Source organism: Salvelinus sp. IW2-2015, linkage group LG33, assembly GCF_002910315.2.
Source record: "Salvelinus sp. IW2-2015 linkage group LG33, ASM291031v2, whole genome shotgun sequence".
NCBI lineage: Eukaryota > Metazoa > Chordata > Actinopteri > Salmoniformes > Salmonidae > Salvelinus > Salvelinus sp. IW2-2015.
In genome coordinates, this window is record NC_036872.1 from 17,766,529 (window position 1) to 17,792,278 (window position 25,750).

Sequence of the window (25,750 nt, forward strand, 5' to 3'; positions counted from 1 at the left end):
GCACTCTGGTGTAGAACAGGTGTAGCACTCTGGGTGGCGGAAGCGGTCGTCCATGATGCGCACCGCCTGTGTACTGCAGACAGATGGACACAGTCATAAACACAAACATTGTTTCTGAATCTTTTAATCTTTCTACATTATGTACACAAACACTGCGTGAAGGCTCATTAATTCAGCTCCTCTGTGTTTATGAGGAACATCCTGCACCTTAGGGCAAGTTATCATTGTCAGAGCTTGTATTCGTCAGCTGCTTATTCATCTGTTATGCAATGACACGTCAAGTTACTCCTGTGGACAGAGAGAACATGTCACAACAGGTGACGTGTCATTATGGACTCTTACACAATGCTGGTGCCACACTTCTCACAGGTGTGGTACTTGGGGACTCCACCCCCGGGAGATGTGGGTTTTGGGGGGGTGGGTTTGGGGGAGAGCCCTGGGAACCGCACGGCTGCCTCTGCATAAAACAACAAAGTAGAGCACAGTCAGTCAGTGCAAATAGCAGATGGATTCACACACACGCAAGCACACGCACGCAGCAGGGAATCAAGGCAGAGTTATGCCTCTGTCAGCCTGGTTATCACATCACTTTTTCGTCTTTACTGCCTTGTGTCAGGTCTGTCCATCCAGTAGGAGACACTGCTTGTCTGAACACCACTAGTTTATGACCCGGTGTGAACAGTGTCCACGCGCTGGCCGTTATCGCTTCATAAAACTCTTATTACCAGCTCCGCTTGTTTTCTTTGCCAGTCCTCTAAGCAAAGTAAAAACAACACTCYCACTGCTCTCCATCGAAAACAATGCTCTAAGTCAACTCTGGCCCAGGTTATGGCCAGATGCATCTATCGATATCAAATAACCTTCTTAGTAGCCAGACAGAATAAAAGTTTGATGAAACAATTCAGTAAATTGTGGCAAATTCTGTTGAATTTGCCATAATGACCTCTAGCCACCTCGGAGTTGACATCCAGTAGACCCATCAAATAGGTCTCAAACGGGACGGAGATGAAAGCAAAACACAAAACACTTATGGCTCCAGTCCGTCCCACACAGCTGTTTATTACAACAGAAATGGAGCCTGACACAGAGACCGAGTGATGACGAGTGCCACTTCACTATTGTAAAGTGGTTGTTCCACTGGATATCATAAGGTGAATGCACCAATTTGTAAGTCGCTCTGGATAAGAGCGTCTGCTAAATGACTTAAATGTAATGTAAATGAGTGCGTTTATGGGAAGCTCTGCTCACCCTTCTCATCGGCCTCCAGAACCTCCTGCAGCATGCGGAAGGTGTTGGACTGTCGAGGGGCCGTGCGAGACTCCTTGTTCTCCTGGATCATCTTGTAGACCTCTGAATCCCGGTCAAATCTCTGCATGGTAGAGTCAGAGCTGGAACTGCTGTGGGAGAGAAAGAGAGGGGATGTAGCCATTACCTATTACGTAACCACTCCAATAGACTATTCAGCCAATCCATATCTATGTATGTTCCATGTACAATCTATCACATCTATGTAGCTACATATGTACATTCCGTGTACAGTCGATGGTGTAATCATGTCCTTATARGTTTAAGGTATATTGTGGAGGATGCATGTGTGGTTGGTTTGAGATAATCCAGAGGGTCGTTCCATGTCATTTCAGCAAGCTATGACACCCGCCATCGTTAGCATCTGGTAATACCAGGATGTAGGATGGGACATACACCTAACAACTTCAATMACTAATTTCTCTGAACAGGGGGGGAAAACATAGCCAAATTCACTGGGAATACATTACATACATAGGATGAAGAAACGATACTCCGAGCAGCTGCTGCATACAACCTGGCAGACAGAGAACTGATACTATATACTTGTTGTTGGGGTGGGATTGGTGTAGGGGGTGTGTGGGTGGCTTTTGACCACTCCCTTGGACTCCTCATGTCTAACTCATTGTTAGAAATAACGTTTGGTCCAAATCATATGTTAGGTACTATATTTACTGAATATGATATGAATCCTATTATTACAAATAGCACATTTGGATGCACTCAATTAGCTTAACTTCCAAAAATAATGTTGCAGGAATGCTAATGTTATTTGTTTCTAAAATAAAAGATTTCAGAACAATCTGAGCTGGTGGGTGTCGAAATCCTCTTGTGTTTGAGTTGGAACAACCCCAGAGGAAATGAAGACAGTGGCAGCAGTCAGCTTTGTGACTGACCTTGAAGCCCAAAMTCTACATTGCATACTGCAGGCAAGTCGCCAAACCAGCCTCTAATCTCAGCCTATACACTCATAACAGACAAGTATCACCTTCCTATCTGCTAACAGCACGACCTGCTGAAGACATAATAATAATTTAGAAGATGCCATGTTATCAACTAGCTAGCATACATTATTGGTGTAGTGTTTGGTTATTGAGGTGAGGGCATTCCAGCGAATGGCTGCCTTTAGAAAGCCAATGTTATTTCTAGTAAAGTAGCACTGTGGCTAAACCTTCCCTGATACCCACCACCACAGCAGCCATGATTGGCCAAATAAAAGTGGGGAATCCTGCTGTTTGACTGCAGGCATTTCTGGATGAAAAAATTAATATTTTTATCATGTACCACTATCTCTCCCTCTCCCTCTCACACCATCACTATATTTATGACCCACTAGAGCCAAATGGGACCTTTTAGATTTGAAGCAAGAGAACAATTCATGGTGTGGCTACTTTCGACCAATAGGAGTGCTTGTGGTGGGAAATAGTCTACAGAGAGTTGACACCTCYGGGTAGTTTCTCTGATGCCTAGCTAATTAGCGGATTAGCAGCAGCACAGTAGCACTGCACTTACAGGTTTATGAGCAGCACATTCTTAGCCACTGGGGTGGTGGAACGGAAAAGTGGTTCACATTATTATTCATTCCATAGTAACTGTGTGTGGTTGCCATTGTTATCGTTGTCGCCGCCTGTCAACTGAGAAAAAAATAAGAAATGGACCGAAAGATGACAGTCAAATGTACACATGGACACACACACACCCACACAATGCTCTAGTCAACATTGTTTGCCTGGAGGGAGCCTTTCAGTCAGTCAGGTTGTGTGAAAAGTGAAAACCGGTCAGACAGACCTTCAAGTCCCTAGGTGCGGTGTGTTGCCATTCACCTGCAGCCAATTGAGCAGAACATCCCTGCTAAGATGTCAGTAGATGTCAACCAACTCACATCAGCTGGATCTAGCGCTCTGTTATCATATGCCAGGTTACGGTGTATCTGCCAAAATATTGACCATATAACTTTCTCCTATGCTGGTCAAATCTATGAAAATACCATGGAAAAAAATGATCATTCACATGGCTAAGCCTGATTGGGTCACTATCAAAATTTTGAGATTATTTCATAGCATTTAATGTACGTGTGTGGACTGGAGTTTGTGCCTGCCTTTCATCAGCATTTGGAACTTAGTTCCCAGTGATGTAACATGGCTGAAACAGGAGAAGACAAAACAATGAGACAATAAATCTCCAAGTGAACCCAATGCTCAGACCCTTTACATCACAGAACATGGTTCAAATTGAAAACAGACTCCCAAAACACACCCTCCAAGGCCAACTCATGCTACACTCCACCCTGCTCAAACCATTTCCCTTATTATTGACATTACATCTTCAAACCAATGGAAATACTGGGTCAAATGTACTAAGAGCACAAATGCATAGCACGCCAGAACAGCGAATGGCAAAATACAATATAGAGGGAGATCAGTTACATAAATAGCCATAACTTGAGGAAAGTGGAAACATGCCTAATCTATATCATAACGTATGCATACTCATACTTTTGAAAATAATATTGTCAGCTAGCTTTCATGTAGTACTGCAAGTTTTCACAACAGTTTGAATGTATTTAAGAAACCACTCTAGAAATGGGTTCATGGAAAAAGCCGCCTTTTCATGTTTCCACAGCCACAGAGAAATCCTGATTACAGGTCGGTAAAGAATCCTCAGTCAAAACAGATGCTGTCAGCGCCAACAGCATTCTCCAATGTGAGAACAATAAGAGCGATGGTGTTGTTTACATTGCTTCCTATCATTTAAAAAACACATACTAAATCAAAGCCAGTGTTCCCTAAACTCATGACCAAATACAATAAAAGTCAGACAACTCACCTCAGAAACAATGAGGGAACAAAGAGAGGAGAATTCCTTTACAACTAGCTAATCTTTGCTTTCGGATAAACAGTTGTTCCTGGCTGCATGCCTATCCTAAGCTGTGGTAACCCAGCAAGCAAAGGCACACACCTTTATCTACACCAGACCAGACACAGGAGAAGAGCGAGTTTCAGACTAAAAGCTGTGCCTTTTGACTGCCACTCATTGGACTGGAGAGAAAAGAGTCGTCTCAAGGGGTGTCTCTAAGCCTGTGATTGGCTGAGTGGGAGGGGGGAGAGGCTTGGTGTGTAGGCTGGGGACTACAGAGTGGGGGGACAATTAGGGGAAGAAGTGAAATAAGACATTTTGGGGGATAATACTAAGAGCTGGGTCTGATGCTTAAATCAGTTTTACCCAATTTTTACCAGCTTGTCACATGTGCAACCAGGGGAAAAAAAATCCTTGACCACCTTTACTCCACACACAGATATGTATACAAAGCTCTCCCCCGCCCTCCATTTGGCAAATCTGACCATTATATCCTTCTGATTCCTGCTTACAAGCAAAAACTAAAGCAGGAAGTACCAGTGACTCGCTCAATACGGAAGTGGTCAGATGACGCCGATGCTACACTACAGGACTGTTTTGCTAGCACAGACTGGAATATGTTCMGAGATTCATCCAATGGCATTAAGGAATACACCACCTCAGTCATCGGCTTCATCAATAAGTGCGTCGATGACGTCGTCCCCWGTGACTGTACGTACATATCCCAACCAGAAGCCATGGATTACAGGCAACATCCGCATSGAGCTAAAGGCTAGAGCTGCCGCCTTCAAGGAGCCGGAGACTAATCCGGACGCTTATAAGAAATCCCACTATTCCCTCAGACGAACCATCAAACAAGCAAAGCGTCAATACAGGATTAAGATTGAATCCTACTATACCGGCTCTGACGTTCGTCGGATGTGGTAGGGCTTGAAAACTATTACTGACTACAAAGGGAAACCCAGACGCGAGCTTGCCAGTGACGCAAGCCTACCAGATGAGCTAAATGCCTTTTATGCTCGCTTCGAGGCAAGCAAAACTGAAGCATGCACGAGAGCACCAGCTGTTCTGGATGACTGTGATAACGCTCTTGGTTACCGTTGTGAACAAAACCTTTAAACAGGTTAACGTTCACAAAGCCGCTGGGCCAGACTTATTACCAGGACTTGTACTCAAAGCATGTGCGGACCAACTGTCAAATGTCTTCAGACATTTTTCTCCCTGGCCGAGTCTGTAATACCTACATGTTTCAAGCAGACCACCATAGTCCCTGTGCCCAAGGAAGCGAAGGTAACRTGCCTAAATGATTACCGACCCGTGGCACTCACGTCAGTAGCCATGAAGTGCTTTGAAAGGCTGGTCATGGCTCACATCAACAACATCCTCCCGGACACCCTAGACCCACTCCAATTCGCATACCGCCCCAAAAGATCCACAGATGACGCAATCTCAAATCGCATTCCACACTGCCCTTTCTCACCTGGACAAAAGGAACACCTATGTGAGAATGCTGTTCATTGACTACAGCTCAGCATTCAACACCATAGTGCCCATGAAGCTTATCACCAAGCGAAAGACTCTGGGACTAAACACCTTCCTCTGCAACTGGATCCTAGACTTCCTGACGGGCTGCCCCCAGGTGGTAAGAGTAGGCAACAACACATCTGCCACGCTGATCCTTAACACTGGGGCTCRTCAGGGGTGTGTACATAGTCCCCTCCTGTACTCCCTGTTCASCCACYACTGCGTGGCCAAACACGACTCCAACACCATCATTAAGTTTGCTGACAACAACAGTGGTAGGCCTGATCACGACAACGATGAGACGGCCTATAYGGAGGAGTTCAGAGAACTGGCAGTGTGGTGCCAAGACAACAACCTCTCCCTCAATGTGAGCAAGACAAAAAGGAGCTGATCGTGGAATACAGGAAAAGGCGGGCCGAACAGGCCCCCATTAACATCGAGGGGACTGTAGTGGAGCGGGTCGAGAGTTTCAAGTTCCTTGGTGTCCACATCACCAACGAACTATCATGGTCCAAACATACCATGACAGTCGTGAAGAGGGCACAACAAAACCTTTTCCCCCTCAGGAGACTGAAAAGATTTGGCATGGGTCCCCAGATCCTCAAAAGGTTCTACAGCTGCACCATCGAGAGCATCCTGACCGGTTGCATCACTGCCTGGTATGGCAACTGCTCAACATCTGACCGTAAGGCACTACAGAGGGTAGTGCGAACAGCCCAGTACATCACTGGGGCCAAGCTCCCTGCCATCCAGGACCTATATAATAGGCGGTGTCAGAGGAAAGCCCATAAAATTGTCATAGACTCCAACCACACAAACCGTTAGACGGTTTTCTCTACTACAGCACGGCAAGCGGTACCGGAGTGCCAAGTCTAGGACCAAAAGGCTCCTCAACAGCTTTTACCCCCAAGCCATAAGACTGCTGAACAATTCACAAAATCGCCACCGAACAATTTACATTGACACACACACCCCCCCCCCCCTTTTGTACACTGCTGCAACTCACTGTTTGTTTGTTACCTATGCATAGTCACTTCACCCCCACCTACATGTACAGATTACCTCAACTAACCTGTACCTCCGCACACTGACTCGGTACCGGTGCCCCCTGTATATAGCCTTGTTATTGTGTTACTTTTTATTTTAGTCTACTTGGTAAATATTTTCTTCTTGAACTGCACTGTTGGTTAAGGGCTTGTAAGTAAGCATTTCACGGTAAAGTCTACACTTGTTGTATTCGGCGCATGTGACAAATAGTTGGATTTGATTGATATCCTGACACATTATTACAGGGCCAGCCGGAGCAGCCAGAGGAAATAAGCCAAATTAAACCCAGCAGAATAGAAAGGTTCCTAAAGAACTGCACACAGACACGCTCCAACCTCTCCAGGAGTAAGGAACACTGAGTATGACRAAAACAGATGACCTGAGAGGTTGTTAGGAAAAGTTGAACCGGTTTGAAGAATATCTACTTTCCTCTAGCTGGTCTTCTTCACCGTTGAGTAAATAGCACTGTGAGAATAATGACTCTCAGCGTAAGGTACAATCTAAACGTGAATTTGATAAAGTCAGTGTTATTTCACAGTTGAATCCTCCAACACACATTGAAAGAGTCCGACTTGTAGTGCCAAGAGAGCATTTGCTGCAAATATCAGCCACATCTTTTGTGGTTAGCTACGTGCAGTCTTTTARATGTTCCACTGAATTGCTATAGGAGTTTGATTTACCCTTAGCCGTAATTATTTCTAGTTCGACAGAGTTGTTAAATGTGTAGTGTACACCATGGTAGATCTCTAGAGGAGCTGATGGGTGAGAGACTGTTCTTACCTGTGCCTGGGGGAGACAGACAGCTCGCAGTCGACAGGGCTGTGGGGCGAGTAGCATCCTGGAGGGGTGGGCGTTCGACTGGACACAGAGTTACTCCTGAAGTCTGAAGAGGAGAACTCCTGGGGAAACAGAGCGAGATTAACAGGACGTCAGACTGGTCCGATGTGCATGGAGCATCTTCTGTTCAGCCAAACCACCTGTAGATGCTGAAACCCAGACATATACTTCATAGAGTAGAATGAGTTTAGAGTGGAATGAGTTTACAGAGTTGAGCAATCTGATGAGACCATGAGAAAGAACCATGTGATGGAATATCGCCATAAAGCAGTCAGACAAAAAAAAWAAAAAAAGAGCTATGTTCATTTGAATGCCAGGAATTGTATTAATGTTTGCGTCATCAAGGGTGGATTGGCATTGAAGAGAATGTTCTAAGCTGAGAAAGCACCAGCATAACTCGAGAGAGAGAAAAGGAGCTGGACACATGAATAGGGCCAGTCAAGGTCACAGACGGAGGGCTCTATGTGAACAGGTGACAGAAACTACRTGTTCAGGTGGGCTCCCTTAGAGCATTCAGATAGAAATGTCTTGTGTGGAACAGATGTGATTGTCAGTCAAATCAACATTTATTGATTGCGTACCCAGATTAGCAGATGTTATCGCAGTATTACATTACATTATTACAATCACATTATCCAAAAAGTAAAAAGAAAGAAATATCAGAATGAGCAGTGTCAGAGTCCGGAATATACAGTGCCCTCTAATTATTGGGACAGTAAAGCATTTTTTCTTCTTTTGGCTCTACCCTTCAAAAATGTGGATTTGAAATCAAACAATGACTATGACGTTAAAGTGCAGGCTGTCAGCTTTAATTGGATGGTATTTTCATCCATATCGAGTGAAACATACAGTAGTCCSCCACATTTTAGACGAGCAAAAGTATTGGGACAAATTCACTTATGTGTATTAAAGTAGTCAAAAGTTGAGTATTTGGTCCCATATTCACAGCACACAAGGACTATGTCAAGCTTGTGACTCTATAAACATGTTGGATGCATTTAATGTTTGTTTTGGTTGRGTTTCAGATGATTTTCTGCCCAATAGAAATGAAATGGTAAATCATGTGTTATTTTGGAGTCACTTTAAACCGAAAACATTTCTACATGAATGTTGATGCTACCATGATTAAAAATAATCCTGAATGAATCGTGAATAATGATGAGTGAGAAAGTTAAACACACATGTACCATACCCCCCKAAAAATGTTAACCTCCCCTGTTATTTAAATGGTGAGAGGTTAGCATGTCTTGGGGGTATGATATGTGTCTAACTTTCTCACTCGTTATTCCCGATTCAMTCAGGATTATCCGTAATCAAGGTAGCATCCACAATGTAGAAGTGTTTAACACAAATTATATTCTTATTTACAATAAAAGTGACTCCAAAATGACAATACATTATTTACAAAATAATCTGAAACAACCAAAACAAAGAGCAAATGCTTCCAACAAATTTGTAGTCAAAGCTCGATTTCTAAAATGGTTCACCCGATATGGATGAAAATACCCTSAAATTAAATCTGTTAGTTTGCACTTTAACCCCATAGTCAATTTCGGACTTCAAATCCAAACTTGGAGTATCGAGCCAAAAGAAGATAAAAAAATGCTTCAATCCTAATAATTACGGAGGGCACTYTATATATAATGGTGTGTAAAGAAAAGGTGTACAGCAATAGTTAAAGGAAGGATTAGKCATGACTAGAATACAGTATATACATAAGTGGGTAAAACAGTATGTAATCTTAGTTAAAGTTACCAGTGTTTAATGACTATGTACAGTGCATTCGGGAAAGTATTCAGACCCCTTGACTTTCCACTTTGTTACGTTACAGCCTTATTCTAAAATTGATTAAATCGTCCCCCCCACCCTCAATCTACACACAATACCCCAATACCCCATGAGATGCAAAAACAGGTTTCTAGAAATACATTATTTACATAAGTATTCAGACCCTTTGCTACAAGACTCGAAATTGAGCTCAGGTGCATCCTGTTTCCATTGATCACAATTGAGATGTTTCTACAACTGGACTGGAGTCCACCTGTGGTACATTCAATTGATTGGACATGATTTGGAAAGGCACACACCTGTCTGTAAAAGGTCCCACAGTTGAAAGTGCATGTCAGAGCAAAAACCAAGCCGTGAGGTCGAAGGAACTGTCCGTAGAGCTTAGACAGGATTGTGTCYAGGCACAGATCTGGGGAAGGGTAGCAAAAYAAWTCTGCAGCATTGAAGGAACCCAAGAACATAGTGGCCTCCATCATTCTTAAATGGAAGAAGTATGGAACCACCAAGGCTTCCTATAGCTGGCCGCCCGGCCAAACTGAGCAATCAGGGGAAAAGGGCGTTGGTCAGGGAGGTGACAAAGAACCCAATGGTCACTCTGACAGAGCTCCAGAGGTCCTCTGTGGAGATGGGAGAAACTTCCAGAAGGACAACCATCTCTGCAGCACTCCACCAATCAGGCCTTTATGGTAGAGTAGTCGGATGGAAGCCAATCCTCAATAAAAAAGGCACATGACAGCCCACTTGGAGTTTGACAAAAGACACGTAAAAGGACTCTCAGCCCATGAAACCAAGATGGAACTATTTGGCCTGAATGCCAAGCGTCACATCTAGWGGAAACCGGGCACCATCCCTACGGTGAAGCATGGTGGTGGCAGCATCATCCTGTGGGGATGTTTTTCAGCGGCAGGGACTGGGAGACTAGTCGGGAAAGATGAACAGAGCAAAGTACAGAGAGCTCCTTGATGAAGTCCTGAGTGCTCTGGAGCAGGTTCCCACACTGGGGCGAAGGTTCACCTATTAACAGGACAATGACCCTAAGCACACAGCCAAGATGACGCAGGAGTGGCTTCGGGACAAGTCTCTAAATGTCCATAAGTGGCCCAGCCAGAGCCCGGACTTGAACCCAATCGAACATCTCGAGAGACCTGAAAATAAGCTGTGCAGCGACGCTCCCCGTCCAACCTAACAGAGCTTGAGAGGATCTGTAGAGAAGAATGAGAGAAACTCACAAAATACAGGTGTGCCAAGCTTGCAGACTCAGGCTGTGATCGCTGCCAAAGAGGTGCTTCAAAAAAGTACTGAGTAAAAGGGTCTGAATACTTGTGTAAATGTGATAGTTTTTTCATTTTAATACATTTGCAAAAAAAACTAAAAAACGTTTTTTACTTTGCCATTATGGGGTATTGTGTGTAGATTGATCAGGGGGAAAAACTATTTAATCCATTTTAGAATAAGGCTGTAACGTAACAAAATGTGGAAAAAGGAAAGGGATCTAAATACTTTCCGATTGCACTGTAGATAGGGCAGCAGTCTCTAAGGTGCAGAGTAGAGTATCGGGGGGGTAGCTGGCTAGTGACGGTGTCTATGGTTCAAGGCAGGGTATTGGGTGGAGGCCAGCTAGTGGTGAATGTTTAACAGTCTGATGGCCTGGAGATAAACACTATCGGTCTCTCGGTCCCAGCTTTGTTGCACCTGTACAGTCTCCACCTCCTAGATGGCAACAGGGTGAACAGGCTGTGGCTTGGGTGGCTGAGGTCCTTGAGCTGTAGATGTCTTGGAGGGCAGGCAGTGTGACCCCAGTGAAGCCCTGTGGTTGCYGACGGTGCAATTGCCGTACCAGGTGGTGCTACAGCCCGACAGGATGCTCTCAATGGTGCAGCTATAGAAGTTCATGACGATCTTAGAGGCCAAGACAAATTTCTTCAGGCTCGAGGTTGAAGAGGCGCTGTTGCCGTCGTCAAGGACCTTGAAGCTTTAGTTGTAGAACTGGGATTTATGTTAGCTCTATTCATTTTGTTCTACAGTATCTGTAATGTTTCACCCTACTGAAAAAAATCCCAGATGTTGCGAATAAAAACACACCTATAAGCCTTCACTTCCTAAATATGTAGAGTTAAGACCGTACAAACTCAAACATCTCCAAACAGCAGGAGCTTGTTTTRCCCTCCACTATAATTCTGGTGCCCATAGCAAAGGCTTATCCCAGTCATCACGACTAGTGCTAATACATGCTCTGATTTGTCATGGTTTTGCTCCTGCTCCTCCCATACTGCAGGTTTCAATGGAGTGATCATGAGACACACCCAGCATTCCTGTCCTCTTACTAACTTGTCCCTCCTAATCAATCTCACATTTATCTCCCAGCCCTAACTTCATGTGTAGGCTGCCTGCGTCAACCTTGTTAGCTCTTGATTGCTATTTATATCTCAGCTGGGACTCAGCCCCTAGGCCTGATGACAGAGATGCTGTTTGCATGGTAACAGATGTTTGGCTTTGGCTCCCTTGTTCGTTTGAAGAGAATGGGAGAGCCAACATATACTTCCATCATGGACCCCAGATGTCCGACAGTTCACACAATTAGGCATGGCAGTTATGAACCATTATATTGACGGGAAAGAGAAAATGCCAAACTTCATCAACTTTATTTACCTGGGTGCCAATGGTTTACTGACAATGCTTCCTACTTGAATTATCTAACTGCTCACATGAGGAGCTACTGCTTCTATTTGACCACAAGATGGAGCTAGAGTAACATCATTGGTGACAGCCAAGCAGTAGAGCCCTAGAGATCCTGAAACCATAGGACTGATTGGATATATACACTGAGTGTAAAAAACAACATTAGGAACACCTGCTTTTTCCATAACAGACTGGCCACGTGAAAGCTATGCTCTGTTATTGATGTCACTTGTTAAATCCACTTCAAAATCAGTGTAGATGAAGGGGAGGAGACAGGTTAAAGAAGGATTTTTAAGTCTTGAGACAATTGATAGATGGATTGTGTATGTGTGCCATTCAGAGAGTGAATGGGCAAGACAAAATATTTAAGTGCCTTTGAACAGGGTATGGTAGTAGGGGCCAGGCGCACTGGTTTGAGTGTCAAGAACTGCAACGCTGCTGGGTTTCACGCTCAACAGTTTCCTGTGTGTATCAAAAATGGTCCACTACCCAACGGACATCCAGCCAACTTGACACAACCATGGGAAGCACTGGTGTCAACATGGGCCAGCATCCCTTTAGAATGCTTGACACCTTGTAGAGTCCATGCCCAGACGAATTGAGGCTGTTCTGAAGCCAAAAAGGAGTGCAACTCAATATTAGGAAGGTATTCCTTATGTTTTGTACACTCAGTGTGTGTGTGTGTGTGTGCATGCATGCATGCGTTTGTGCGTGTGTTTGGTATGCACACGTGTGCAAGTTTAAGGGTTTCCTGTGTGGTGTCGGTGTGTGTTCGTAGTGAATTTGACTCCAGGGACATGGGGCACACAGAACACAGGGCACACCTGGTCCACTTCTGAGCAACTCATAACTCAGCCCAGACACTTTTACTGTCAGGAATCCCAACAAACTAATATATTTTATTATAGAGCTATGCACTATGACCACCTGAGATCCTATTCTAAGCYGCTTTCAGACACACGCAACAAAATATTTATTTTCTATGGGATATTTAGCTAAATAAAGAGTGAAATGAAGGTTGAAAAGCATAAGCTACAAAAAAAGAGATCAGTTTAGATCGGCAGCTGAATGAAGAATAAAGAGGAGATACTTCAAKAGACTGAAGTCATTACAAAACACACTGCTGATGTTATTGTGGTTCAATGACTACTGTATTGTATACAGTTGGAATGAACAGCAGGTATGAATAAGATGGCTTACAGACTTTCCTAACCAGTATTATCATCTGTAGCTTTATGATGAGACTCCCTGTCCAGATTTGTCATCAGCTGGCATCAATGCCCTCAGAAGCCCATCCCAGAAAAAGCTGCGTCTCCACCCCACTCCAAACCACCCCACCTCCCAGCCCAGAACAGGCCTGGGGCTGACTGAGGCATGGGCACTGGTGGAGCCAGGAACTGTCTCCATAACCAACAGCACCCGCTTCCAATTCAGCAGCTCTTTGAACAATGGCTCTGCTCTCAAACGGTCCAGCATTTCCTTTTCCAGGGCTTGGGTAGATCACTGCTCAATGCCAGGAAGCTTTTACRGGGAACGATCAGTGAGCACTGAAACAGGGCCCAGATATTGTTAGGTTTTCACTCCCTCCATATCATCTTTGAATAAGTGCAGAAACCCTCTCCCTTCTCCTGCTATTAGCTACAGAAGTCAAAATGTCAGTCTTGTGACGAACATTTCCTATGGAAATACTTTCTAATGGCTACATGTCATCTTAGGCCAATCTGTAGTTGTACTTTTGATAAATCTTGCTAATGAAGTAGTAAGAGTCCAAATCAAAGATGGTTGCATCTTTCAGAACATATTTATTCTCTCTGAGAGTCAATGAAGTCTGTCAGCATCAGTAAACAACTGAAGGCATGTTTCAGTTTTAACCAGCCCAGTGATTGAGTGCTTTAATCACAGCTGTGATCAATGAGGCCAGAGGGGAATGAAGGAATTATGAAAAAAAGCTCAACAAAAGCAACAGACAGCTCTGATTAAGTTGACCTTAGATGGGCTCAGCAGCTTGGTCTGGAGAAGCAGTGGAGTTTGGGCATCAACAACACTTTTCTATTATCCTCTGTGCTCCTGACCTTTTACAAAAGCAGCCATGGCATCTCGAATGGCAGCAATGCCCCCTGTGGATGCCCCAGGGGAGGCCACTCACTGGCAGAGGGGCACCGCCAGCCGGGCACAATGGCTGTGTCTTGGAGAAGGTGAATGGTGTTGTGAATGTCGAGAGGGAGGGGAACATAGAATCAACAGCCAATTAGTATTGGTTCCTCTGACTGGCTGGTTGACTGGCAGGCAGGGGAGGAGGCCTTCCCAGAATAGACCTGCTCTGAACTGTAATCAGAAGCTCTTAACGAGCCCTGGATCACCAGAGACCACCGCTGTCTGCCTGTTGCACAAAGCCTGAGGTGAGCACAGGACAAATAACACTTCAAAGCCAACTCTGAAGTTAAAGGCCCAGTGCAGTCAACAATGTGATTTTCCTGTGTTTTATATACATTTACACACCGAGGTTGGAATAATACTGTGAAATTGTTATTATAATAATGCCATTAAAGTGTAAGAGCAGTTTGAAATGTCAGCCTGTTTTGGTGGGAGTTTCGGCCTGCCTGGTGACATCCCCAGGTGGTAAATTAGTTAATAGAGCAATAACCTCTGCCAATAACAGCTAGTTTTCCATTGTCCCCTCCCCACTCAGACCACTCCTAGCAAAATTCTTGCGTCAGGCACTTCGTTACCCAGAAATTATTTGAGAGAAACACGGCTGCATTGGGCCTTAACATTTAATCCACATGCCACTCGTCTTGCTACTWTTTTCTGTTTGCCACCGAAATCTGCTGTCATACTTGATTAAGCAAATCAACTACAGAGAAAACATTTATTTRCCCAAATGCTCTCGGAGAAATGGCTTACCCAAGCTATACTGCATCTCAATTCCAGGGKATGGAAGGAGGATGGAGTGAGTGAAAACAAGCAAGAGGGAGCACAAAAGACACCTCAGTCTAGGATTGGAGACACAAACAAACAGAAAATGGAGAAATGAAGCAAGGGCAGCTGTTTCAGACAGGGCCAATGGGAGACGCGGGGGCATTGGCATCTCTTTTACATTTTGGGAGCGGAGGAGCTCTCCGTCTGGCTCCAGTCGCAGCCACTGTGCATCATCTTCATCATCATTACCACCCTGCAGCTTCAATTACAGGGCATGGGCCAGCAAACAGAGGCAGGCTGACGCACACATCACTTTATTTTGGGGACTGCTGTATGAAAATACTTTACATGAACATAAATATGGGACAATCATCCAGGGGATGGCAGGAGTCCTGGGAAGGAGCAGAGTGAGAGATATGTATCGTATTTCCTCTCCAGCAGTGTACATGCATGGAGGACTCTTGTAAAGACCTGAGATACTTTTTCCTCAGTCACTGCTTCCCCTACTTCACCTTTACAGTGTTCAGAGTGGAACTACTGTAAATAAGATATGATCATGCTAAGTATTTSAGAGAAATTAAGTTATTCCCAATGTTTACACACAACAACATACATTAAGGATCAAAGCTTCCTTAGTGAWAATGGCAGGACCAGTGCTGACTGCTGGTGGATTGAACGTTTCAGAAGGATGTGGACTCTGGCTGTGCTCTGACACTGCAGGGTGTGAATTCCCATTAACACAGCCACCATAGGGCCTCCACTATGTCAAAACACACTGAACCCCCATACCAGCACTGCTACAGACGTTACACTGACAGAACACAACCACGCTGAACTCCCATAGAGCGGCCTCCATATACAGTTCATACACAGTACGTTAAGAATTCATAAGCTACACATTCATAAATGCTACCCACAGATAAATATGGAATGGGCTATACATTAGTGTTCAATAACACAGCTTACAAGTGCCAGAGATCCCTACAGTAGATCTCTATTACGTCAGCACTAATTACAGGCCTGCCCGGAAGCCACCCCAACCAAAGCCGGGCTGGGCCCCGGCCCACAGACACAGCGACACTGCCACTTGTCAGGGCCACACAGCCTGGCAGACAGCTCTGAATAGGAACCAGATGGAGGAGATTAGGGGCCAAATGAACAGTCGAGACAATGAGATGTCTGTGAGCTGACTTCAGATCCACTTCATGTGCTGTTGCAGTATATCAGTTCTGACAGAACCCTTCTTAGTCACAATGAGAACATGTTTAAAGGGCTGCTGGACTTGAAAGCCTGACACCCACCTGAGTGAGGCACTGCAATCTTTTCAGCCAACAAACTGTCTGTGTGTGGTAGCTATAGTACTTTGCACGTTTGTTCTATTACCATCAAGGTAGTATCATTACACTCCGTGATGACAAGGGGCCTTTCAGATCATAAATCAGTCCTTATGGGGATGATTACTTTAATTTTGCCCCAAACTTTGTGGCTAGCTTCTCACACACAGAACTTGAGCTCCCTTCAAACTCCTGTGTCAAAGCAAAGCCTACTCATGTGATGGTGAGATCATAGGTGGTCTCATAAGGGGGGCAGTGCACCCACCCATCCAGCCAGCAGTCGGCCAACAGGCACAGATACAGTGAGACACCGATGCCAGGCCGAGAGAGAGTTTATTTATCCTTAGAGGGAGCTATGAGCAACACATTTTTCATCCCTATTAAATTCCCCACAAGTCTCCAACTGGAGCTGCATATCAAACTCATTAAACATCTGGAGTTCATTATGGTTTTGTTAAATCGCTGGACTTCACGATACATTCAATTTATTATTGGCAGAATCCACCCTTTCATTTACACTGCATAACAATGAGAGGCACCATGGAAGAAAAACAGCCAAGTTGCAAACCTAACAATTTAAGATTTGGGAATCGTCCTCATGTGTTAGGAGGTCGGTTGAATAATTATTCATTTATCTGGACACCTCGTCAGAGGTGATAATGTTATCTAAACTAAGCTAATCGTTAGTGACCCCTAATTAGAGAGCTCTCGCTCCCTCTCGCTCCCTCATTAATCCCATGGCTAGTATTTAACTGGGTGGACATTTACAGTCTATGACTGAGTGCAGCAGCTCTAGATTTGTACCAGCCTAACAATTATGCTCTACGACAAACAAATGGAGCCATGGCAACCACTATACAAAACTCAAGTTGARGTCCCGCATAAAAAATAACAACCTAGCATTGACTTTGCTGATAGCTACTTTGACGAAAAATGTACTTACTATGACTGAGATGTGGTTTTCCCACCTAGCTATCTTAAGATGATAAAACGTACAAAATGTAAACTGGACAATATACGCTTACGTGTCAGTTTCTACTGGACCGAATATGTGAAGGTGCAGTTACCCACACGATTACCTTGACAACTACTTACAGAATTGTTTTTCCACTTCAGGGAAAAGAAAAACGGTGCTGWTCAATCAGTGGGGATGAGGAGAGGCATGCTGTCTGCCGAGTTGCCACAATGGACACCAGCTTAATGTCCAGGGCCCACGTGAAAAGGCCAGGCTCTGTCTTCTCACAGCCCTCACTCTGTGGAGAAGAGAAAACATCCCCCCCTTCCCCTCGCCTCCCTCCACCACCACCCCACACTGTCTAGAACATGCCCCTGTCAGAGAGCACACCCCAGGCCTGCCAAGCCAAACAGCAGCTCTGCTCATGTCAGACGACGTCTTCTCAATCTGTTTGGATATGATACGCTTTCTGAATATTATTTTCTCGGGCTAAAGAAAGCAGAGAGAYCAATTCCAAGTAAWTTTTTTTGACTCTACTTGAACAACATCTAGTGATATTCCTACTGCTGCATGCCAAGCCTCCATCTCTGCTCCACAGCAACAACCACAGCGCTGCACTCCAACCCGCCACACCCCCCCAAAATAGACTGGGGTGAAACCAGCGGCTTATGTGCAGGCTGGCCTGCTGCGAGCCTGCCTGCCCATCAGGACGTACAGTATGGGTTGAATGGATATATTGAGGGATGGGTTGTCCTCCCCTGGATAAAGAGCTTAGTGATGCATGTCATTTGCACAAGGTCATACTGCCTAGTGTGGTCAGTGTGGGGCCCATGGTGAGTGTCACAGTGAAGTTGTCCATCCTCCAGTAACATGGTTATTTATACAGTAACTGTCCCATCCCCTACACAGGATGAGGCAGCCCACCAAGGCTACCCTCAGGAACCTCAGAGTACAACTGGAAACCCAGACTGGTGATCCTGCCCCTAATGGCCCAATGACAAGCCATGCATTCTGAAAAAGCAGCTTGTTTTGGCCCCACTCATCTCAACAGGGATCCTGTTGTGGTCACTTCCTGATGTTATAAACAGATGCAGTGCTTCCTGATTCCTGGAGGTGGCCAGTCGCGGGGCCAGCTCATCTACAGCTCCAGGCTTGGCTCAGGGTATCATAGGAGGAATGTGGTACCAGATCCAAGTTTGCCCTCTTTAGTAGGCTGGCCTCTTCCTCTTGTCATGGTGGTGTGCCGGGACAGCAGATAGGCTAGCTAGTAGCTAGCACAGGACACAATGGAGTCATGTTGTTCCATGGCGAAATGAGGCAACAGAAGATAATACTAAGCCCACTACTCAATTCAAWGTCTATTCAATGTTGGTTCAARYCTGTTTCATTGAAATGACGTGGAAACAACATTGATTCAACCAGTGTGTGTGCACTGATTGCACTAACAACTTTCAATGTACTCTAGTTAATTTTCATGTACTTATCTCCATCCATCAATTTGGGTGTAAGGCGATTGAACCATCCAACCCAAAACAAATAACAAGAATGAAGCTTTTTTTTGTGCATTAACATTACTGTATATTTGAATAGTTTTATTCCAAAACGCTATACACACACCAATTTTTCAAATGTGTGTTTTTCATCAGAAATGATTGCTTATGTTTACCTTCATGTGTACTGTATGTAGAATATTACTGCMCCAAGTATTCAGACCCCTTGACTTTTCCCACATTTTATTACYTTAAAGCCTTGCTCTATAATTGATTAAATTGTTTCCCCCCCCTCAAAACTGCACACAATACCCCATAATGACAGCAAAAAAAGGTTTAGAAATGTTTGCAAATGTATTAAAAATATAAAACCGAAATATGACATTTACATAAGTATTCAGACCCTTTACTCAGTACTTAGTTGCAGCATCTTTGGCAGCGATTACAGCCTCAAGTCTTCTTGGGTATGACGCTACAAGCTTGGCACACCGATATTTGGGGAGCTTCTCCCATTCCTTGCAGATCCTCTCAAGTTCTGTCAGGTTGGATGGGGAGCATCACTGCACAGCTATRTTCAGGCATCTCCAGAGATGTTCGATGAGGTTCAAGTCCAGGCTCACCTCAACCCTGAGTAGTGTCCCAGTCCCTGCCGCTGAAAAACGGCAACATCATGCTGTGAGGCTACCACTATGCTTCACAGTAGGGATGGTGCCAGGTTTCCTCCAGATGTAACGCTTGGCATTCAATCTTGGTTTCATCAGACTGAGAATCTTGTTTCTTATGGTTGGAGTCTCGTTTCGGTGCCTTTTGGGAAACTCCAAGCGGGCTGTCATGTGCCTTTTACTGAAGAGTGGCTTCAGMCTGGCCACTCTACCATAAAGACCTGATTGGTGGAGTGCTGCAGAGATGGCTGTCCTTCTGGAWGGTTCTTCAATGCTGCAGAAATGTTTTAGTAACCTTCTCCAGATCTGTGCCTCGACACAATCGAGTCTCATAGCAAAGGGTCTGAATACTTTTGTAAATAAMGTATGTTTTTTTATTTGAATAGATTTGCAAAAATGTCTAAAAACCTGTTTTCGCTTTGTCATTATGGGGTATTGTATGTAGATTGAAATGAATGTTACTTCAATCAATCAATATTAGAATAACGCTGTAACGTAACAAAATGTGGAAAATGTCAAGGGGTGTGAATACTTTCCGAAGGCACGGAGTGTATGCATGTACAGCACCAGTCAAACGTTTGGACACACCTACTCATTCAAGGGTTTTTCTGTATTTTTTTTACATTGTAGAATAATCAAAGCTATGAAATTAAACATATGGAATCATGTAGTAACCAAAAAAGTGATAATTAAAATATATATATTTGAGATTTCTTTAAAGTAGCCACCATTTGCCTTGATGACAGCTTTGCACACTCTTGCCATTCTCTCAACCAGCTTCATGAGGTAGTCACCTGGAATGAATTTCAATTAACAGGTGTGCCTTGTTAAAAGTACATTTGTGGAATTTGAGCAAATCAGCTGTGTTGTGACAAGYTASAGGTGGTATACAGAAGATAGACGTATTTGGTAATAGACCAAGTCCATATTATGGCAAGAACAGCTCAAATAAGCAAAGAAATGACAATCCATCATTCTTTGTTTGGGAATGGTAGAGGCCCTCCCATGTCCCTCTACCCTTCTCCACCCCMCCTTGCCCATCTCCTACAGCTCCCCAAGCACAACGCCAGGCCTTGTAAGGCTGGGGAAAGCCAACACTAGCCTCCCACAACCCCTACCATCAGAGCCACCATTATCTTGACAAAATGACCTGTACATCTAACATCCCGCTAAATGGGGGATCCAGTCGCACATTCCACTCTCCTCACTTGGAATCAAACGAGGTTTGGAAAATACTTTTAGACGCTTTTCAGTTGGACTGATCACCTGATACAGRAGTACTCTGCACCTCTCAGGCGTGACAGAGAGCCTTGTCAGGGGAGCAGAGGCCCCGCTGCTCACTAGGCTGCAGTGTTACTGCCAGTCAGTCCGGAGCAGCACAACACTACAGAGCAGTTTGTCCATACCAACAGGGCAGGCCTCTTCCCAGCGGTTTACCCGCCGAGCASACTGAAGGGCTCCACTCACTAATCGCAGATCCAGGGTGAGAGGCTCGTTTCCTCTTCAGAACCAGAGATACCTCCAATGGAGGAAGAGCCCCGCCAAAATCACCCCTCATCCACCGGCCCTGTATCTCAGTAATTTAAACGTTTTCAGGCTTAGGAGGACAGGACAGAGAGAGCTCTCCAAGACGGGCTCCAGCAAAGCCACAGTGGAGGTGGTGAGTGAAGTGGTGACCGAGGGCTCCKAAGATAATGTCTTTAGACAGTAGGTCAGCCCTGTTAAACCACAGCAAGGGGAGGCCAGCGATACTGTTAACATGTGTTAGATGCACAGGTCTGACAAACTAAAAACATCTATCTGGCCTCTCTAGAATTTAATGTCTCTTCAGTTCAGAAACACAGTAGTGTGTGACTCCTAAAYAATTTGGTTAAACAGGGGAAAAAATAAAAAAACATGTTCAGTGGAGTGAGACAGAAGGAATGTGATGGCTCCCAGACGGAGTGAGAGAGGGGATATGGATTCTAAAACTTGAGATGAAGAACAAGGGAGAGCTGATCTCCAAAATGTCAGAAAGTTTAAAAAAAATAATCCCCCCCTCAGAGTTGTGAGCAAAGGTTCCAGGCCGTTTGGCCCACCTGCCTTCATAAATACCACAAACATGTATGGTCATCCCAGACAGCCACGCATGATGGAGGAGCATGTAAGTCAGTGCATTCCTAAAAAGCTGCTGATAAAGCTCTCAGCCAACTAGTACAGCMCCTAATAGTCTCCACTCCAGTATGCCTGAGGTACATAGCTTCAAAGCTCTCCACAGAAAATGAACATCTCATAACACAAGTGTCCTTATGAACTGTCTGTCTGCACAGAGATCCAACCAGGCAGCCTCCCCCCCTCTCCTCCAGACAACTGTCCTGTTCTAGAAACAGGACAGACAACCCGAATAAGGGAAAGGATTGACCAGGCCCCCAAAGGAGTGTTGATAGYCAGCTTGATACTGATGATACATACCTGTAATATCTGTCAGCTACGAGCTCTGAGATCATTAAAATACACTGAACAGTATAAGCTGCTTGGCTGGCGGGACCACCCTCACCATGAAAATATTCCATATTAGACAAGACGTTTATACTAGCCTCTGATCAAGTCATCGGCTCCTTAGATGAAGAGTTTAAATCTTCATTCTTRCGGCCAGAGAGGCCATATTTATCTAACTCCATGTAATGTTCACACAACATCTAAAATTAATGGAATTCCATTCCCTGTCCCCCGGCCATTAGGGTCCTGCATGTTTTTTTCCTGCTGTCATCTCCCATGGTGTGTCTTGTGTGGGACCAATACTTGGGACTGGGGCAGTAAGACATAGCTGGAATGTCTCATGAAGAATTTTCCCACAACATTCTCTGTCCTCTAGCTTATTGAAATCTTTCCAGACACCTTCCGCGCTTTCCTTTTGTTGCTGGAACAGTAAATAAYCGAAGTGAATTCAAGCAGAAATCTGCCGATAACCCCAACCACATATTTTATTTACTGCAAGTGAGACAACCAGTGGCGATTACACTAATGAGTTTCATATAGTAGACCACTAAAAGGTCAAGTCTATTGTTTTACGGAGAGCTAAATCATTCTCCTCCTTAGTGATCTTTAAACAAACCGCTTCCAGATTGTATTCCAACTTAATGTCAGATCTTTAAAAAGTGACCTTTCAGTTCCCCGGCAATGAAAATATCAAATGCTGTCTGCATCCTGTCTTTCTCGCTGTAAAGCAATTACATGTAATGCATTATGGCCTTGGAAACTTACATCGTCAAGTRGTGCAGTTCTTTGGAGGTCTATGTTTATACTGATTGGTTACGCATGTTGAAATCACATAGGAAGTAAAGGGCCTGTGCAATGGGAAGACCTACCTGTGACAGTGGTCTGGACAGTTTGTAACTAGACGTCTTCTCTTCTGGAGACCACGAACACAGCTGGATGCTATGAAACGGCAGAGAAAGATTACACTGATAATGGTGTGTGCCATCTCATGGAAAAGAWCCATAATGGTCTCAATGGAATACTTGACAAAATATCATAAACAAGCCATAACACTTCTCATTACCGTTCATATTCATTTATGAAATGTGTGTGTTCAAGGTCATGGGATCATATTTTTACTAGCTCTGCAGATTACTAGGACAGGAATATATAAGGATAGTCTAGCAGCACTAGACAGGCATTTGAACTGTGACCTACAAAATGATACAGGTGAATAGCAGCTAGGCTTACAGACAGAGCAGTGCAGAGTAGRGAATGTTCCACGGCCTGGCCCATTGATGCTGTCAATGAACAGGGTGGAATGTGATATGCTGTGCACATCCTTTGTTACTACCACACAATCCCATGGCTCCATTTTCTGCCAGTTACTATTGTACCAATTTAACTCTGGTCCAGTGTAGGACTCAAAGGAGCACTTACAGTAAGTGGKTGCTCTAGTAGTCTACCCTACGCCCAACCAACTTAAAGGCCCAGCACAGTCAAAAAACATGATTTACCTGTATTTTATATAMACACATTTCCACATCAAAATTATGATAATGCCCTTTAAGTGTAAGACCTGTTTGAAAAGACCACCTGAAATGTCAGRCTGTTTTGGTGGGATGGAGTTTTGGCCTGCCTGGTGACATCACCAGGTATTAAATTAGTTAATAGACCAATAAMAGAGTACCAAACCACTGACAATAACAGCTAGCTTTCCATTCACAACTCAGACCACTCCCAGATAGTCCTAGCAAAATTTGTGCTTGAGAAATTACTCTTCGCTAAGAAGCGATTTGTTTCTTTTTGCCCATTTTAATTGAAAACAAATTGTTACCCATAAATTATTTGATATCGAAGTAAAAAATATRGCAGTGGACCTTTAACTAAAACACCTGGATAAATGTAGTAACCTCTCACTATCTATCCATTCTGGTATCTATCCACTTTTCATACTCAAGCAACGCATGAMTTTCCTGGTCATTTAGAGGGAGGTCAGATTGTGGTGCTGGTGGATGCTGTAGTGTACCTCTTGGTGCTGGTGGGTGTGAGCCTCTCTCTCTTCCCCTCAGGGCTGGAAGGGGGCTCAGGGGAGTAGGGCCCAGGTGACAGGGATGCTGGGCTGGAGATGGAGTACTCTCTGTAGTTCTGGTTCTCATCTCGACTCACCAGCATTGCTTCCTACAGAACAGAACAGGGCATGATCAAAACATTTAATGCATGTATCCACACACAAAAATGTGACAAACTGCTTATCCGTATTCCTAAAATAACTTGAATTGCAAGGATGTTTAAAAAATGTATTCACAATGTACAGTTGAAGAAGTRGGAAGTTTACATACACTTAGGTTGGAGTCAATAAAACTTGTTTTTCAACCACTCCACAAATTTCTTGTTAACAAACTATAGTRTTGGCAAGTTGGTTAGGACATCTACTTTGTGCATGACACAAMWCATTTTTCCAACAATTGTTTACAGACAGATTATTTCACTGTATCACAATTCCAGTGGGTGAGAAGTTTACATCCACTAAGTTGACTGTGCCTTTAAACAGCTTGGAAAATTCCAGAAAACAATGTCATGGCTTTAGAAGCTTCTGATAGGCGAATTGACATCATTTGAGTCAATTGGAGGTGTACCTGTGGATGTATTTCAAGGCCTACCTTCAAACACAGTGCCTCTTTGCTTGACATCATGGGGAAATCAAAAGAAATCAGCCAAGACCTCAGAAAAAAATAATTGTAGACCTCCACAAGTCTGGTTCATCCTTGGGAGTAATTTCCCAACGCATGAAAGTACCACGTTCATCTGTACAAACAATAGTARGCAAGTATAAACACCATGGGACCACGCAGCAGTCATACCGCTCAGGAAGGTGACGCGTTCTGTCTAGAGATGAACGTACTTTGGTGCYAAAAGCGCAAATCAATCCCAGAACAGCAGCAAAGGACCTTGTGAAGATGCTGGAGGGAGGTAACAGGTAAAAAAAGGTATCTATATCCACAGTAAAACGAGTCCTATGTCAACATAACCTGAAAGGCCYCTCAGCAAGGAAAAAGCCACTGCTCCAAAACCGCCATAAAAAAGCCAGACTACGGTTTGCAACTGCACATGGGGACAAAGATCGTACTTTTTNTGTTGGGGACCAGGGGTACTATTTTCACTTTTGTTGAAAATCGTATGATTTTTAAACGGCCTCGTACTCAATTCTTGCTAGTACAATATGCATATTTTTAGTACCATTGGATAGAAAACAACCTCTAGTTTCTAAAAACGTTTGAATTTTTTCTCTGAGTGGAACAGAGGTCATTTGGCAGCACTTTCCCTGACCAGGAAGTAGAATGCAAGATGTCTATGCTCGCTTCAACGCTCTGCCTATACATGGTCATGCCACCTATGACCCGAAACACACCTCATACGTCTTCCTCTGGGTGTCAAGAGGACGTCAGAGGAGAAATTCTTTGTTTATCTGGTACTGACGTGAAATAAGACCCATTTCTTTGGCGTGACCGACCATTTCCGGAAGTCTGAAGTGCGCGACTTTGAAGAGAGATTGTGTTTTGTTTTGCTGCCGTTTCGGATGTCAACTATCTCCGGCTCGGATTTGATTTGATAAATGCGACCATATCATCGTAATGTATGTTTTTTCAATATAGTTTAATCAGATGATTTGAATTTTTTCGGGAGTTTTGCCGTGTTCCGTTGTCCAAAGCCAAAAAAGTTTGACAGATCCGTGCCAGTCGACCAGTACCTATGATAAATGAAGAGGGAAAGGTATCATTCTGAATGGAAACAAGACTCATCTGGACTCAGGACACCTTGATCAACATTCTGATGAAAGACCAGCAAAAGTAAGACCAAATTTATAATGTTATTTCATATATCTGTCGTGCATGT

The 25,750-nt window shown here is 44.1% G+C and overlaps 1 protein-coding gene across 1 annotated transcript in view; it reads right to left on the reverse strand.

The window, feature by feature from the left end:
* Positions 1-25,750, reverse strand: part of pdlim2 (PDZ and LIM domain 2 (mystique)) — a 68,835-nt gene that overhangs the window by 6,958 nt on the left and 36,127 nt on the right. The window contains exons 5-9 of the mRNA XM_023978926.2: positions 23,883-24,034; positions 22,744-22,813; positions 7,513-7,631; positions 1,249-1,397; positions 343-457 (exon numbers count right to left, since the gene is read on the reverse strand). Of these exons, the coding sequence (XP_023834694.1) occupies positions 343-457; positions 1,249-1,397; positions 7,513-7,631; positions 22,744-22,813; positions 23,883-24,034 (605 nt within the window). The remainder of the gene's footprint in view (positions 1-342; positions 458-1,248; positions 1,398-7,512; positions 7,632-22,743; positions 22,814-23,882; positions 24,035-25,750) is intronic.